The 16,882-nt window shown below is 42.0% G+C and overlaps 1 protein-coding gene across 5 annotated transcripts in view; it reads right to left on the reverse strand.

Moving 5' to 3' along the window:
- Nucleotides 1-16,882, reverse strand: part of spdl1 (spindle apparatus coiled-coil protein 1) — an 83,504-nt gene that overhangs the window by 10,727 nt on the left and 55,895 nt on the right. For all 5 annotated transcript variants that reach the window (XM_026940457.3, XM_034305918.2, XM_053235671.1 and 2 more), the window contains 4 exons: nt 14,868-14,966; nt 14,679-14,789; nt 14,452-14,592; nt 10,434-10,534 (listed from right to left, as the gene is read on the reverse strand). In XM_026940457.3, the coding sequence (XP_026796258.1) occupies nt 10,434-10,534; nt 14,452-14,592; nt 14,679-14,789; nt 14,868-14,966 (452 nt within the window). The remainder of the gene's footprint in view (nt 1-10,433; nt 10,535-14,451; nt 14,593-14,678; nt 14,790-14,867; nt 14,967-16,882) is intronic.

Genomic DNA, 16,882 nt, shown 5'->3' on the forward strand with positions numbered 1-16,882 from the left:
CTGCTTTGAACACACTGACTGGCACATGTTCAGGGAAGCGGCAACTGACGGCGACTTCACTGACTTGGAGGAATACGCGACATCAGTGACCAGCTATATTAGCAAGTGCATTGATGACGTCACCACCTCCAAGACCATCACCTCACGCTCCACCCAGAAGCCGTGGATGACTGCAGAGGTGCGTGCGCTACTGAGGACTCGAGACTCCGAGAACATCACCAACTACAGGTCATCACCATCTGCCTGTGACAGTGATGCCTCCCTCCCAGATGCGCTGAACGACTTCTACACTCGGTTCGAGGCACAGAACGGCGTGACGGCGAGGAAGACCACCCCTTCTCCCAATGACCAGGTGCTGTGTCTAACCACGGCTGACGTGAGGAAGACTCTACACAGAGTCAACCCACGGAAGGCTGCTGGACCAGACAACATTCCTGGCAGGGTGCTCAGGGGATGTGCAGACCAGTTGGCAGATGTTTTCACTGACATCTTCAACACCTCTCTGTGCAGCACCGTTGTCCCGACCTGCTTCAAGGCCACCACCATCGTCCCCGTGCCAAAGAAGTCTTCATTGTCCTGCCTCAATGACTACCGTCCCGTTGCACTTACACCCATCATCATGAAGTGCTTCGAGAGGCTCGTCATGAGGCACGTCAAGACCCTGCTGCCTCCCTCACTGGACCCCCTGCAATTCGCTTACCGCCCCAACCGCTCAACAGATGATGCCATCGCCACCACCCTCCATCTGGCCCTCACCCACCTGGACAATAAAGACACTTATGTTAGAATGCTGTTCATAGACTTCAGTTCAGCATTCAACACAATCATTCCTCAGCACTTGATCGGAAAGCTGAACCTGCTGGGCCTGAACACCTCCCTCTGCAACTGGATCCTGGACTTCCTGACTGGGAGACCTCAGTCAGTCCGGATCGGGAACAGCGTCTCCAACACCACCACACTGAGCACTGGGGCCCCACAGGGCTGTGTGCTCAGTCCATTGTTGTTCACTCTGCTGACTCAAGACTGTGTAGCAATGCACAGCTCGAATCACATCATCAAGTTCGCCGATGACACGACCGTGGTGGGTCTCATCAGCAAGAACAACGAGTCAGCATACAGAGAGGAGGTGCAGCGGCTAACGGACTGGTGCAAAGCCAACAACCTGTCTCTGAATGTGGGCAAAACTAAAGAGATGGTTGTTGACTTCAGAAGAGCACAGAATGACCACTCTCCGCTGAACATCGACGGCTCCTCCGTGGAGATCGTTAAGAGCACCAAGTTTCTTGGTGTTCACCTGGCGGAGAACCTCACCTGGTCGCTCAACACCAGCTCCATAACAAAGAAAGCCCAGCAGCGCCTGTACTTTCTGCGAAGGCTGAGGAAAGAACATCTTCCACCCTCCATCCTCACCACGTTCTACAGAGGGACTATCGAGAGCATCCTGAGCAGCTGCATCACTGCCTGGCTTGGGAATTGCACCGTTTCGGATCGCAAGACCCTGCAGCGGATAGTGAGGACAGCTGAGAAGATCATCGGGGTCTCTCTTCCCTCCATCACAGACATTTACACCTCTCGCTGCATCCGCAAATCCACCAGCATTGTGGATGATCCCACACACCCCTCACACACACTCTTCACCCTCCTGCCGTCTGGAAAACGGTACCGAAGCATTCGGGCCCTCACAACCAGACTGTGCAACAGTTTCTTCCCTCATGCCATCAGACTCCTAAATACCTAGAACTGGACTGAAGGAACACACACACACACACATACATATACACACACACACACATATATACACACACAACTGAACTGGTCCAAAGGAGCTCACGCATACATACATACATATATATACACACAACAGAACATGCACATGCACTGCACATGTTTTGCACATATTTTATTATTGCTGCTACTTCTATGTTTACACTGTTTACACTACCTCAGCTGTAATATTTGCACTACTGTCACTTTATCACTTTCAACAGGACTGTGTACTGGTCGGCGTCATAGTTATGTACTGTCTGTTCTGTCTTGTGCTGTCTGCACGTTTGCACTTGTGCACTTTACGTTTAATTTATGTAATTTATGTAGTCCCCGTAGTTCTGTGTTGTTCTGTGTTGTCTTATGTAGCACCTTGGTCCTGGAGAAACGTTGTTTCGTTTCACTGTGTACTTGTATATGGCTGAAATGACAATAAACTCCACTTGACTTGACTTGCCTTGACTTAAAAATGACACAAATTTCTGTATTTAATCAAATTTTCCCAGCTTAAAATGTTGTACCTCCAAACGACTGATGGTAACTACAGTCCCCTCTGAAGGTTTTGGAATGGAAAGGCCAATTCTTTGGTTTTTGCTGCACAATGAAGACATTTTTGATTGAGATCAAAAGATGAATTTGAGATAATGTATCAGAATTTCAGCTTTCATTTCCTGATATTTATTTCTAGATGTGTTAAACAACTTAGAACATGGTGCCTTCGGTGACAGTCCACCCATTTTTTTTTGGTGAGCAAAAGTATACAAACAGATAGTCTTAAATTATACTTATGTGAATAACACTTATTTATCTATTTGGTTGCATATCCCTTGCTTGCAATAACTTCATCAAGGTGGCAACCCACTAATATCACCATACTTGTTGCATTCCTCTTTTGTGATGCTTTTTCAGGCTTGTATTCCCACTTCTTTCAGTTGTTGTTTGTTTCTTCCTTCAGTCTCCTCTTCAGGAGGTGAAATGCATTCTCAATTGGGTTAAGGTCTGGTGATTGACTTGGCCAGTCTATAACCCTCTACATTTTTCCCCTGATGAAGTCCTTTGTTGTTTTGGCAGTGTTTTGGGTTATTGTCTTGCTGCATGATGAAGTTGCTCCCAATCAGATTGGATGCATTTCTCTGTAAATTGGCAGACAGAATGTTTCTGTAGACTTCTGAATTCATTCTGCTGCTACCATCATGAGTTAAATTATCAATAAAGATTACTAAGCCCATTCCAGAAACAGCCATGCAAGCCCAATCCATGACACTATCTCCACCGTGCTTGACCAATGAGCAGGTATGTTTTGTATCATGAGCATAGCCTTTCTTTCTCCACACTTTGGCCTTTCCATCACTTCGGTTAATCTTGGCTCCAGAACTTTCGTGGCTTTTGTATTTCTTTGTGAATTCCAATATGGCCTTACAATTCTTACTGCTGATGAATAGTTTGCATTTGCTCTCAAAGTCTTCTTCAAGCTGTGGATTCTGATAACTTCACCCCTGCCATGTGGAGGCTGTTAGTGATGTCACTGACTGTTGCTTTTGGGTGTTTCTTCACAGCTCTCACAATGTTTCTGTCATCAACTGCTGCTGCTGTTTTCTTTGGCCAACTTGTTTGATATCTGGTTATTAGTACACCAATGGTTTCTTTCTTTTTCAGGACATTCCAAATTGTTGTACTGGCTATGCCCAATGCTTGTGCAATGGCTCTGATCCATTTTCTTTCTTTTCTCAGTTTCAAAATGGCTTGCTTTTCCCCGATAGACAGTTCTCTGGACTTCATGTTGATTTATCCTTTTTAACATCAAATGCAGTGTTCACAGGCAAAACCAAGGACTCAAACCAAGAGTAGACATTCAGAGCTATTAATTGTTTAAAAATTATATTTTTGATGACTTGAAAAATGATTGTGTTCAAAAGGTACCAAGTTGTTTAACACACACATGTAAATATCAAGAAATGAAAGATGAAATTCTGATCTATCAGCTGAAATTCGTATCTCATATTCATCTTTTGATTTCAAATATAAATGTCTTCAGTGTACAGCAAAAACAAAATAATTGACCTTGCCGTTCCAATACTTTTGGAGGGATAGGTGTAATGTATTTTTTACCAAGTAAGAATACGTCTTAGGAGCAACTGATTGTGGTGGACCTTTACGCCCTGGGTTCTCCCCTTTAGATATGATTCTGTTCATTTTATAGAAATCAATTTCATTATTATTCATTTCATCATTCAGAATTATTCACCATATTGATTTGATAGCAATCAACATAGAAAGGTTAAAGGTAGATAGCTTAGCAGCGAAAACTCTATGATTCACAGTTTTTTCACAGCATTTCTAAGATAAAGAAGTGCGCCCCAACAAAGCCACTTTTATCCATCACTGATTTAATATTTTCTAATAAAAAACAATTAGAATGGTGAGCACAAATACCAAACTGCATAGGGTGCAGACAACAGGGACTCATGAAAATGAGAAGTAAGTTGCTCTGCTGCCCATTTCTCAGCAATCTTAGATAGTACAGGCAAGATACTAATAGGACTGTAGTTACTAATATCCTAAAGAGCACCCGAATTAACACAGGTGTTAAATAGCTGTCTTCAATTGCTGGCTAGGTGGGAAAACCCCAAGTGAAACAGATACTGTAGGTGGTATGACCAATCAGAAAACCCAATGTCTCTTTTAAACATATTAGCATAGCTGTATCCATAACATAAACATCTTTTGCTTTGGAATTTGAATTTTTAATCATTTCCATTTTATGCTTGGAAATTCATCTTTTGATCTTAAACCAATATGTCTTCAGGGTATAGCAAAAACCAAAGATATGGCCTTGCTGTTCCAATACTTTTGGAGGGGACTATATATGTAACTTATTAATACCCATGAACTTCTTGAATCAAAATCTTTGCACTGTTTTGTGTTTTGTTTTGTGCAAAGAACAGTGGGCCAAAATTCCTCCACCATGATGTAAAAGTCTAATCTCCAGCATTTAGTTGCAGTTGTTGCTGCTAAAGGTGGCACAACCAGTTATTAAGTTTAGATGAGCATTAACTTTTTCACATGGTTGAAAAGAGGTGTTGCATACAATTTTTCCTTCAATAAATGTAATGATCATTTAGAACCTGTATTTTGTGTTTCCGCATGTTCTTCTTGTCTTATATTACATTTTGTATGAGAAACCATTGAGTGACAAATATGCAAAAATAGTAGAAGCCAGGAAGGGCCAAATACTTTTTCATGGCAGAATAAGCTGAATGTTATAGACTTTCATAATTTTAAATTTTCATTTACTATTTCTGGTCTGATTAGTGAAGTAACAATATGGATTGTAAAAAATGAAAAGTTGACAACAAATGGACAGAAGTATACATTTATTCTCCCCACTTCAAGTTTAAAACTATTTGTATTTCATTAGTCATTAATCATTACTGGTTAAAGCATTAAAACTGCTAACTGGTCCTGCTATTCAGTCATGTTAGGTCATTATCTGGACCTTTGTAAGGAAGGTATTATATTTCAATATCCCTAGTATTCAAAATAGGAAGCTCAAAACAGCTTATTCTCCAGTATCTAAGTAGTCTCCCAACATCTTAAAATTCATCATGCCCTCTACAGTCCCTAGATGCAGGTCTCTTATTAATACCAAAAACAAAGTAGGAGTTTTGAGTCCTGTCATCTCAAGATTGGACTACTGCAACCTGCTTCTGGAAGGTCTTCCCCTGCATGCCATCAAACTCCTGGAACTGATCCAGAATGTAGCTTGCCAATTTGGCCACATTAAGGGGGTTCATTGCTATGTTCCCTCCTCTGACTTCCTGTAGATGCCCTGCATCCTATATAAAATACTGATGCTTGTCTAAAAAACGGACAATGGACCAGCCCTCCCCTACCTGAACACTTATCAAACTCTGCTCTGTATCCTTATTAAGGCACAAGCACGGACACAAGCACGGATTTGATGGATTAGCCCAGCATGCCTCAAAACAAACGTAAGAGATGCATCAAGATTTTTCTCTGAGCAAAAGTGAGAAAGTAAACAGAAAATAGATTTTATATTTTCATATTACCCATTTTATACTGCATATAATCCATTTTATAATGTTTGTCTTAATGCGACTTGAAAAGGAATGCTGAACTGAGGCCTACGTGCGAAAGGTAACTTGACATGAGAAAAACAAGTTCATTGTTTTCAAATGGCCTTAATTCTTAGGACTTGGAGCAGAGCGGTGCACATCACTATCAGAAGAAGAGTGGAACAAACACATTCCATTGCTTAGGCAGGCTCCAGTAAGTCTGTCTAATTTAGTTTTTATCAGGCTATGCACAGGACCGTTTAAGATGAGGAGCAGTAAAAGCCTTGATAGATTAACAGGCAGAACTCACAGTACACATGCAGGAGGTATGTGCATCAAATATTGATGAAGGAAGTTGAGACATCTCCTAGGTCAGCCTGGTCTGGTGCGGTGGAACATGTCACATCCACATAAAAGCCAGGACCCAAGGTGTTCCAGCAGAACATTGCCCAGAGCATCACACTGCCTCTGCCGGCTTGCCTTCGTTCCACAGTGCATCCTGGTGCCATCTATTCCCCAGGAAAGCGACGCACACACACCATGATGTACAAGAAAACATGATGATTCATCAGACCAGAATGCCTGTGCACATTCTCCCATGCACTGCACTTGCTGGTGGAAACATGCGCGTACATGAATCACGCTGTGCCTAGGTATAAAATATGTGTTGAACTTTGCTAAAATGACATCACAGTCCATTTCATCTTCTCCTTGTGCGAAAGAGCTCAAAATGTTCTGTGCTTCCTTGCCTAGCACATACATAAGTGTGCTAACTTGAACTGGGCCATCCTCTTTGTCCAGTTTTGTAGCTGTCCTATACCATGTAAACTGTTTCTTCCAGTCAGGCCAGTCTGCAGGCTTTGTAACAAACATGAACTTTTATTAGAAGCAACTCTGAGTACAGGTTCATACAACATGGTCTTCGACTTGACCCAACATATTTTTCAAATGTATGCTCGAGTCAGTAGTAACCCATAATCGTCAAGCTTTTTGGAATTACTACAAATACATGAAAAAAGACTAAAAAAGACTAGCAATACTTACAGCTGAAAGGACCTAAGCGTTATCAAATTTCTTAGACCTACTTTCAGCATGGATTAGGATTCAATTCTTACCATGTTTTAGGACAGCATTCAAGCCATAATTGAGTGGCTATGTTGAAACTGGTTGGTTTCTCTAGCCAAATGTATGTGTATAGATTTTTGTGCTATTCAAGGGCTGTTCATTTTACAGTGTAGCATGATATACCTTTGATGGGATACCAGAATGAAAATGGCACTATAAGGATAGATCTAATTCTGACTTTTGGCATCAGTATTAGCAAGATACAGTTTTCCTAAACGAAGCTGTGACTTCACTAATTGTAGGTATTACTAAGTGATTACTGTCTTAGCTGCTTAAAATTCAGATGCGTATTATTTATTGCACTAGATCCTGCCTAAGAAATGTGTACATGCTACGGGATGCATGACCGCTAATTTTTATTTATTTATTTTTTTTTACAAGTTACCAGGAAATTAAAATCTATAGTTATCCTTTCTATAGATAAAGCATAAACTGTTTCAGGACATTGCTAATGTGCCAAACTGCACGTCAGTTGACAGCCACACACAAGCTACAAATTACATTTTCAGCTTCAGTGTTTTTTTAGATTACACTGTTAAGGATTAAAGTAAATAAATCTGTGCAATAAATGTGAAAATAATTAATCTGTGTTTAATGTTGCAAGCTTATAGCTTAATGTTGATAAAAGCCTAGATTATTGATGAATGGAGGACAAAATGTCTACAGCAGCCTCTAGGAGGTTTTAATGCCATGTTCAACTCAAGGCCGTGCTTCAAGGCCACCACCATCGTCCCCGTGTCCTGCCTCAATGACTACCGCCCCGATGCACTCACACCCATCATTCATGAAGTGCTTCAAGAGGCTCAAACTAAAGAGATAGTTGTTGACTTCAGGAAAGCACAGAGTGACCACTTTCTGCTGAACATCGACAGTGCCTCTGTGGAGATCGTCAAGAGCACCAAATTCCTTGGTGTTCACCTGGTGGAGCACCTCTCCTGGTCCCTCAACACCAGCTCCAGCTCACAATGCATCATTGCCTGGTTTGGAAATTGCACCGTCAAGCAATCTTCCCCCAAGCCATCAGACTCCTCAACACTCAGAGACTGGATTGACCACACACACTCAACTGAACACCATCCTACTCCCTTTGTAATTTTTTCACATTTCTGCATTCTTTGCTGCTTATGTATTTACAAAAATATTGAATATAATTCTTGTCATTACTGTACTCTCTACCTGGCTGCTACTAGCCACAAGCTAGTGATGGCCCCCTTTTCTGTTGGTTTTTATTTATTGTTGAATTTTTGAAAGTGTATTGAAAAAGTGTGGTGTAAATAAATGTAAGCCCAGCCCAGAGCTCTGCTAAAATTCCTCCTGCCTCCTGAGTCTTCCTCCACACCCTTACATACCCTATATATATATAAAATCACTTTCAAAAAGTTCTTATTTAACATATTATTTGAATTAACAAATAATCAGGCTACTGATACTCAAAACCCTTCAGACCACAGTACATCAAAGCCTGATTCAGTGCGAGGTCTCCACCCCTCCACCATTTGCGGGGATTCCCCTCAGGGCAGGATAAAACACCAAACCGCCTCATGGCCTGTTTCATTTGGTGTGTTGGTGTGTTGCTTGTCGTGAATGTTAACTGGTGAATCTGCTGGCCACTCCAAAAGCGCCATTGCATCCCCTTCCCTTAATTGGGGTCCCCTTTGAAAGAATAGGCATGGACCTCGTCAGGCCATTAGAGCAGTCTGCACAAGGACATCACTTTGTCTTATATTTAGTGGACTACACAGTGCGATACCCAGATGCTATGGCTCTTTGCAACATCTCAGCACACAGCATTGTGGAGGTATTCTTCCATGTTATCTCCTGAGTTGGGATCTTGAAAGAGATCCTGACTGAATAGGGCACATCCTTTATGTCACCACATAAAGCACCACATCAAGACTCCTCCAGTTGTGGTTGTACGCAGACAGCCATACTTTTTACCTGAACACAAAAAAATGTGGTACAGGATGAACTCAGGGGTATGCTCACCATGGGATTAATCGAGTCCCACAGTGATTGGACCAGCCTGGTGGTCTTGGTGCCCCAAGGCCAATGGGTCTGTCCATTTTTGTGTGGAATTTAGAAAAATCAATGCAGTGTCTAACTTTGACACGTACCCAATGCGATGCATTGATCAATCTGCTCAATCTGGTAGTCATGGCTTGCTTTTATTCAACACTGGACTTAAGCAAGAGGTATTGGCATATTCCCTTGACTCCCATATCCCAAGAAAAAAACTGCCTTTTCCACTCTGTTTGGGTTACACTAATTTGACACCATTCCTTTTGTTTTATTTGGAGCCTCAGTGACAGCTCCCCTGCCTGAGTCGGGTGGTGGGAATAAGAGGCAGTGGGATATGTTGGAGAGATAGCTGTGAACAAAGAGGAGGGGGGTTGAACCAGCAGGTAACCTGTGATGATTTTCACCTGTGTGTTATCACCGCCAGTCTACTTAGGCGTGATTCTTTGTGCTTGCAGTGACTACCATAACCAGAGAGTGATCTCGCTGGCAGAGCGTGCAACACACACACACACACACACACACCTGTAGGATTCTAAGTGAACAGGCAACAACAAAACCACAGAAACTTGGACCAAGCTTTACACAAGAACTCCACTTAGTTTGCCACAGGAACCATAACACAATAGACCCCCACTTGCAGGTCCTGAGGAATCAAGTTAATTATTGTACCAGCCTAATTTCAGCTATCCTGAAACATTGGAACATCCCTGACCAGAGGATGAGCTCTCTCTGCCAAGTGGAATGCTGTCAAACCTACCGATTTAGGCCATTGGCCAAGACCAGACAGCTGGTCCACAGGATAAAACGCAAGGACCCTCAACCATAAATCTGATAACCTAAGGGCAAACGGGGGGTGACTCAACCAGGGAGGCCTCAAAAAAGGGTTAAAACAGACTGAGGACTGTAATGAGACCTTTGTTCTTTCCCCCCAGGAACACAAATTTTACCCTATTCTCATCATTGGCAAATCAATGTTATATAAGCAAATTAACATACTTTGTATGTTATTCTTTACTTAAATTTCAGTTCAGTCTATCATCCACATATAGCAAGTTCAGATCCCAAGATGCTATAGCCACCTGTAGCTGGGAGTCCAAGGGCACAAAAGTGGCTGCCCTCTCTGGGTGGGAGGGGAATTACTCTCTCTTCCCTCTCAATTACAGTGACTCTAGCCAATCATGGGCATCTGTGAGCTCATGAATGCAGAAGAGGGTGGATAGTGCTTTTCTCATGAGTGTTTTACGTTGCCCTGTGATGTAGCATGAGCTGCAGTTCAAAAAGATGCTCTATTTAAGCTATTTATTAACTTAATGAAAACTCTCCAGATAGCTAGTCTTTATCATTTAGATTACCAACTAGATTACCCTTGGGAAATGGCCATACCCAAGATATTCCAGACCACATGACATTAATCCACTATACTTAATTATTCATTAATTGGAAACTTACTTTGAATTTGAGAGTTGCATTTTCAAAAGATCAGTGTAGTATGTCTCATCCACAACCTCGGTTTCCTTGGAGACAGCAGTGGACTGATTCTCAAGTGCCACCTGAGGAGTTAAATGAGGTAAATGAGTTAAGCTTCTTTTTCACTATCAATTGATTGCATCAAACAGATCACTATCAAAACAACGCATCAAATTCAAGTCAAGTCAAGTGGCTTTTATTGTCATTTCAACCATATACAGTTAATTAGTACACAGTGAAATGAAACAATGTTCCTCCAGGACCAAGGTGCTACATAAAACAAACACAGAACTACAGGAGACTATATACAGTCAGGTCCTGAAGTATTTGGACAATGAAAGAGTTTTTCTGATTTTGCCTTTATACACCACCACAATGGATTTGAAATAAAACAATCAAGATGTGATTGAAGTGTAGACTTTCAGCTTTATTTTAAGAGGTTCCACAAAAATATGGCATTTACCGTTTAGGAATTACAGCCATTTTCAACAAAGTACCTCCATTTTCAGGGGCTCAAAGGTATTTAGACAAAGTGACATCATTGTAAATATAACCATAATTTTAATACTTGGATGAAAATCCTTTGCATCAATGACTGCCTGAAGTCTGGAGCCCATGTTCTCAAAACTCAAATTCTGAGTTTCCTCCCTGGAGATGCTTTGCCAGGCCTTGACTGCAGCCACCTTCGGTGGCTGCTTGTTTGTGGGTCTTTCTGCCTTCAGTCTTGTCTTCAGTAAGTGAAAAGCATGATCTACTGGGTTGAGATCAGGTGACTGACTTGGCCATTGAAGAATATTCCATTTCTTTGCCTTCAAAAAGTCTTGAGTTGCTTTCGAAGTATGTTTAGGGTCATTATCCACTTGCACTGTGAAGCGGTGTCCTATCAGTTTTGTAGCATTTGGCTGAATGTGAGCAGAGAGTATAGCCCCTATACACCTCAAAATTCATCTTGCTACTTCTGTCAGCAGTCACAACACCAATAAACACCAGTTCCATTCGATATGCCCATGCCATAACACTGCTTTCACCATGTTTGACACATGATGTGGTATACATGCTAAGGTAAAGTTTGGTGTCCCGCAAGGCTCTGTTTTAGGCCCACTGCTCTTTTCTCTATATATGCTACCTCTTTTGAAGCTCATGTTGATAATATAACTAGGATTGCTTTCTTTCATCTCAGAAATATTGCTAAAATAAGAAATATATTGTCACTACACGATGCAGAAAAATTAGTTCATGCTTTTGTTACCTCTAGATTGGATTATTGTAATGTCTTACTGTCTGGATGTTCCAGTAGATGCATAAACAAGCTCCAGTTAGTCCAGAATGCAGCAGCGAGAGTCCTTACTAGAACCAGAAGATATGACCACATCACCCCTATCTTATCCACACTGCATTGGCTCCCAATCAAATTTCGTATTGATTATAAAATACTACTATTGACCTATAAAGCACTAAATGGTCTCGCGCCACAGTACCTGAGCGAACTTTTGGTCTTTTATGATCCATCACGCCTACTCAGATCAAAAGGTGCAGGCTATTTGTTGGTACCTCGAATAATGCGGGCTACAGCTGGGGTAGAGCTTTCTCTTACAAAGCCCCACAGTTATGGAACAGCCTTCCACTTAGTGTTCGGGGCTCAGACACAGTCTCAGTGTTTAAGTCGAGGCTGAAAACATATTTGTTTAGTCAAGCCTTTTGTGAATAGTTTTCTTAGGTACAGGTCTGGAGGGTTTCACAGGCATAGAGTGTTGTGGTGAACTGGGATGTTTGGATGCCTTCGCCCCCCCACTCTCACACGTTCACTCAGTTTTGTCGACGGTGGAGTGGCTGGCTGCCTTATGTCCCAGGGTGCCCTCATGTCTGTGTTAGCTTCTGGCTCTCCCTTTTAGTTATGCTGTCATAGCTAGTCTTGCCGGGGTCCCTGCTTGCACTCTGCATGCAAAGTACATCATGCTTAACCATTAGAGGACAAAAGCTCACCTAACAATCTCTTCCTTTCTCTCCATCTCTCTCTCTCCCTCACTCTCTGTCGAGCTACACATGCTACTTCTGAGATGCCAGTGATGCCAGTGATCCTGACCCCTTCTGCTCCTCCTCGCTGCCTGAACCATCCTGATGCCCTACTTCTGGTTGGAGTTCTCATCGGTTGAGTTCGCTCGCTGCTGCTGGGGGTGGCCCCATATGGACTGCCTGAAGAACTGTTTGGATTGCTGGGGATGGTGCCACCTGGGGGCTGTGGAGATGGCTTGGGGATCACATATGGGGAGCTGTACTGTAATGGCTTGGGACTGCGATTGCTGTAGTGGCTTTGGGGCTGCAGTTGCCACGAGCAGCTTCATACTCAGGACTCCATCAGTGGACAGTGGATAGATTTTAACCAGCCGGACTTCTTGCAAAAACTGTGATGAATTTATTGGTTGCACAATTGCACTATTTGTCCATATAATACACAATAGAAGGGATTTATTTATAATTGCACCATCCGTTGCACCCAGATGAGGATGGGTTCCCTTTTGAGCCTGGTTCCTCTCAAGGTTTCTTCCTCATATCATCTCGGGGAGTTTTTCCTTGCCACCGTCGCCACTGGCTTGCTCATTAGGGATAAATTCACAGTGATAAATTCAAATATTTACAATATATTTTTGTGAATCCATATTTCTGTAAATCTGCTTTGTGACAATGTCCATTGTTAAAAGCGCTATACAAATAAAATTGAATTGAATTATACTTTGGATCATGAGCTGTTCCTTTCTTTCGCCATACTTTTCTCTTCCCATCATTCTGGTACAAGTTAATCTTGGTTTCATCAGTCCAAAGAACCTTATTCCAAAACATGGGAGGCTTTTTTTACACGTTTTCTGGCAAAGTCTAATCTGACTTTCCTGTTCTTGAATGTTATCAGTGGTTTGCACTTTGTTGTAAACCCTCTATATTTACATTCATGAAGGCGTCTTGTAGATTGTAGATTTGACAATGATACGCCTACCTTCTCCAGAGTATTCTTGACTTCTGTTGATGTTGTGAAGGGGTTTTTCTTCACCAAGGAAAGGATTCTGTGATCATCCACTTTAGTTGTCTTCCGTGGTCTTTCAGGCCTTTTGATGTTGTTGAGCTCACTAGTGCTTTCTTTCTTTTTAAGAATGTATCCAACTGTTGATTTGGCTACACCTAAGGTTTTTGCTATCTCTCTTATAGATTTATGTTGTTTTTTCAGCCTAATGATGGCCTCCTTCACTTGGATTGAGATCCCCTTGGACTTCATATTGGTAGCTCCAGTCGAACAGCTGCCAAATGCCAACTCAATCCCTGATGTCAAATCCAGACCTTTTATCTGCTTCATTTGTCTTAAAGTAACGAGGGAATGGACTGCACCTGGTCAATTAACTTCTTGTCAGTCAATTGTCAGTCAAATACCTTTGAGCCCCAGAAAATGGAAGTACTTTGTTGAAAATGGCTGTAATTCCTAAATGGTAAATGCCATATTTTTGTGGAACCTCTTAAAATAAAGCTGAAAGTCTACACTTCGATCACATCTTGATTGTTTTATTTCAAATCCATTGTGGTGGTGTATAAAGGCAAAATCAGAAAAACTCTGTCATTGTCCAAATACTTCCGGACCTGACTGTACAGTTATGTAAAGTGCACAGTGCAAACAGCACAAGACAGTACAAAACAACCAACCAAGACAATGGGCACAGTATGTTACAGTGCAGCGCTGACTAGTACACGGTTCTAGTATAAAGTGAATTAGATGACGCTAGTGCAAGAGAGTAACAAAATAATTTGCTGTAAATGTAAACATAAGGAATAGCAGCCAGGTAGAGAGTATAAAGATTTTATACAGTATATAATAAATATTTGTAGCAGTAGAAATTGAATACGGAGATGTGCAAAAATTGCAAGGAGGATGGGGTGATGTTCAGTTGTGCGTGTGTGTGTGTGTGTGTGCGTTTTCAGTCCAGTCTCTGAGTGTTCAGTGACTTGTATGAAACTTTACCTCCACTTTCTCCAACTGTTGCACTTTCTTCATTAAGGTTTCTATCTCACTGTTCTTCTCTGACAACATGAACTGTAATCGCTCAAGCTGGGCTGGGTCAGCTCTAATGCCCTGAAGCTGCATCACATTAGATATCTGCACCTATGATGAAAGAAAGTACAAAAATTATGGCAAAAAGAAACTGCAGTTCTTGCTCTCTTCTTAAGAACAATTCTGCTGACTTTTACCTTCATGCGAAGCATCTGCTGTTTGGTAAAAGCATGCTGCTTTTGAAGAGACTGGTACTGTACTTTTACACTGATCAACTGTCTCTCTATTTCTGCACGCTTGTCCTCTACCTGTGAAAAAAGAATTTTTTAAATCAGCACCATAATATCATATGAACATAAATATTTTAATAATATTAAAATCTATACCTCAGAGAATAATGAATTGCCTTTGCTGTTTGGATCCTGTGCATGCTGCAACACCTCGTCCAATTGTATTTGAAGGTCCTGGTTGGCTTCCCTGGATTTCTGATACGAAATATGAGATTAGCATGTGCAGACAGTTCAGTTGATGGTAATAATGTTATTAAAACAATACACGTTTCTCTATGAATAAGGCTTTTAACTTTTCAGCCTTACGCACCAAAATTCCCCTCAGATATATGGCTTGCCCATATGACTTGCATATGACTTAGTTAAAGAAGGATAAACATGACAATCCTTTTAGCAATGATGGATTTTGCATCTGCCAGGTGTTTAAGTTTCTATAGCAGCACAGCTCTGCCAATAGATACAATTGTAACATAAATTATTATATTATAGTTTTATATTAAAATAAGATATATGATATGATGTACCTTTACTGAGCCCCCGTAGGGGAAATTCAAGTTGACCCCGCAGCACAAGTAGGAGGAGTAACATCAAAGAAAAAAAAGAATTTCCATAAATACCTATACATCAGAAGTAATATAAAATAAAAATAATATAAGATAAATAAAAATAAATAATAAAATAATAGAAAATAACTAGATATAAATAGATATAAATAAATAAAAATAATAGAAACAATAAAATAGATCAGTGTGTATGTACATATGTTAGAGTTCTATTTGTATACAATGCCTCAGCTCAGCATAGAGAGGATTAGAAGGATTGTTCATGATAGCTTTCAGCTTCCCTGTCATCCTCTTCTCAATCACTGCCTCCACATTGTCCAGTTCCATCCCCACCACAGAGCTGGCCTTCCTCACCAGCTTGCCCAGTTTGTTGACACCACAAGTCCCAATGCCACCTCCCCAGAACACCACAGCAAAGAAGATAATGCTAGTCACTACAGACTGCTAAAACATCCATAACAGCCTAGTGCACACATTAAAGGACCCGAGCCTCCTCAGAAAGAACATCCTGTTCTGTCCTTTCCTATAAAGTTCCTCAGTGTTGTCTGAACAGTCCAGTTTGTTGTTGAGTTGCACCTCTAGGAACTTGTAGGTGTCCACTATCTCCACTCTCTCCCCTTTACAGTGACAGGGGTGGGGGTGTCTTGTTGCACCCAAAGTCCACCACCAGCTCCCTGGTTTTCCCAGTGTTGAGTTGAAGGTAGTCACACCAGTTCGTACAGTTCCCTGGGGTGCACCAGTGTTGCTCATCACCATGTCTGACAAGCAGCCTTGCAGCCTGACATACTGCGGCCTGTTGATGAAGTAGTCTGTAATCCAGACCATGAGGTCCTGTTCCACCTGTATCACAGAGAGCTTTTCAGCCAGCTGGAATGGCTGGACCATGTTAAAAGCATTTGAGAAGTCAAAAAACATGATCCTCACAGTGCTTTGTGGACTCTCCAGGTATGTGTAAGCTCTGTGAAGCAGATATCAGCCTGGTATGCAAACGGCAACGGATCCAGTCAGTCACATACCAGGGGCCTTGAGGTGATGCAGAACCAGCCTCTCAAATGTCTTCATTACATGTGACATTAAGAGATTACATGAAGTCATTGAGAGAGCTGGAACATCCTTTCTTGGGCACGGGAACTATGCCAGATGTCTTCCAGATCTTAGGCACCTTCTTCAGCCTCAAGTAGAGGTCAAAAAAGATGCTGAAACTCTTCGGGTTGATGTTGTTAGGTCCTTTGCCTTTGTTAATCTGGGTCTTAGTGAGCTGCCGTCTCACCTGGCTGGTCATGATCGTGATGACTGGGGTGGTTGGGGAAACGGTGAGAGTGAGGATCTGGGGAGGGGGTGGTGGTGATGCTGTCTTCCTGGGTCTGGGAGGTGTTGTGACGTTCTCTGTCGTTGTGTTGTCTGCTGGTGAAAAGAGGCGGGCTATAGTTGTCATGCCCCAATCTTGCTGTGCCGCAGGGGGCAGCCAAGGTGTGAATGGGGACAGCCATCTTGGAGGTGTGAATGGAGACATTTGAGGAAGTGGAGGGTAGTTCAGCCTGCGTCGGT

This window comes from Pangasianodon hypophthalmus, chromosome 7, assembly GCF_027358585.1.
Source record: "Pangasianodon hypophthalmus isolate fPanHyp1 chromosome 7, fPanHyp1.pri, whole genome shotgun sequence".
In the NCBI taxonomy this organism is placed as follows: domain Eukaryota; kingdom Metazoa; phylum Chordata; class Actinopteri; order Siluriformes; family Pangasiidae; genus Pangasianodon; species Pangasianodon hypophthalmus.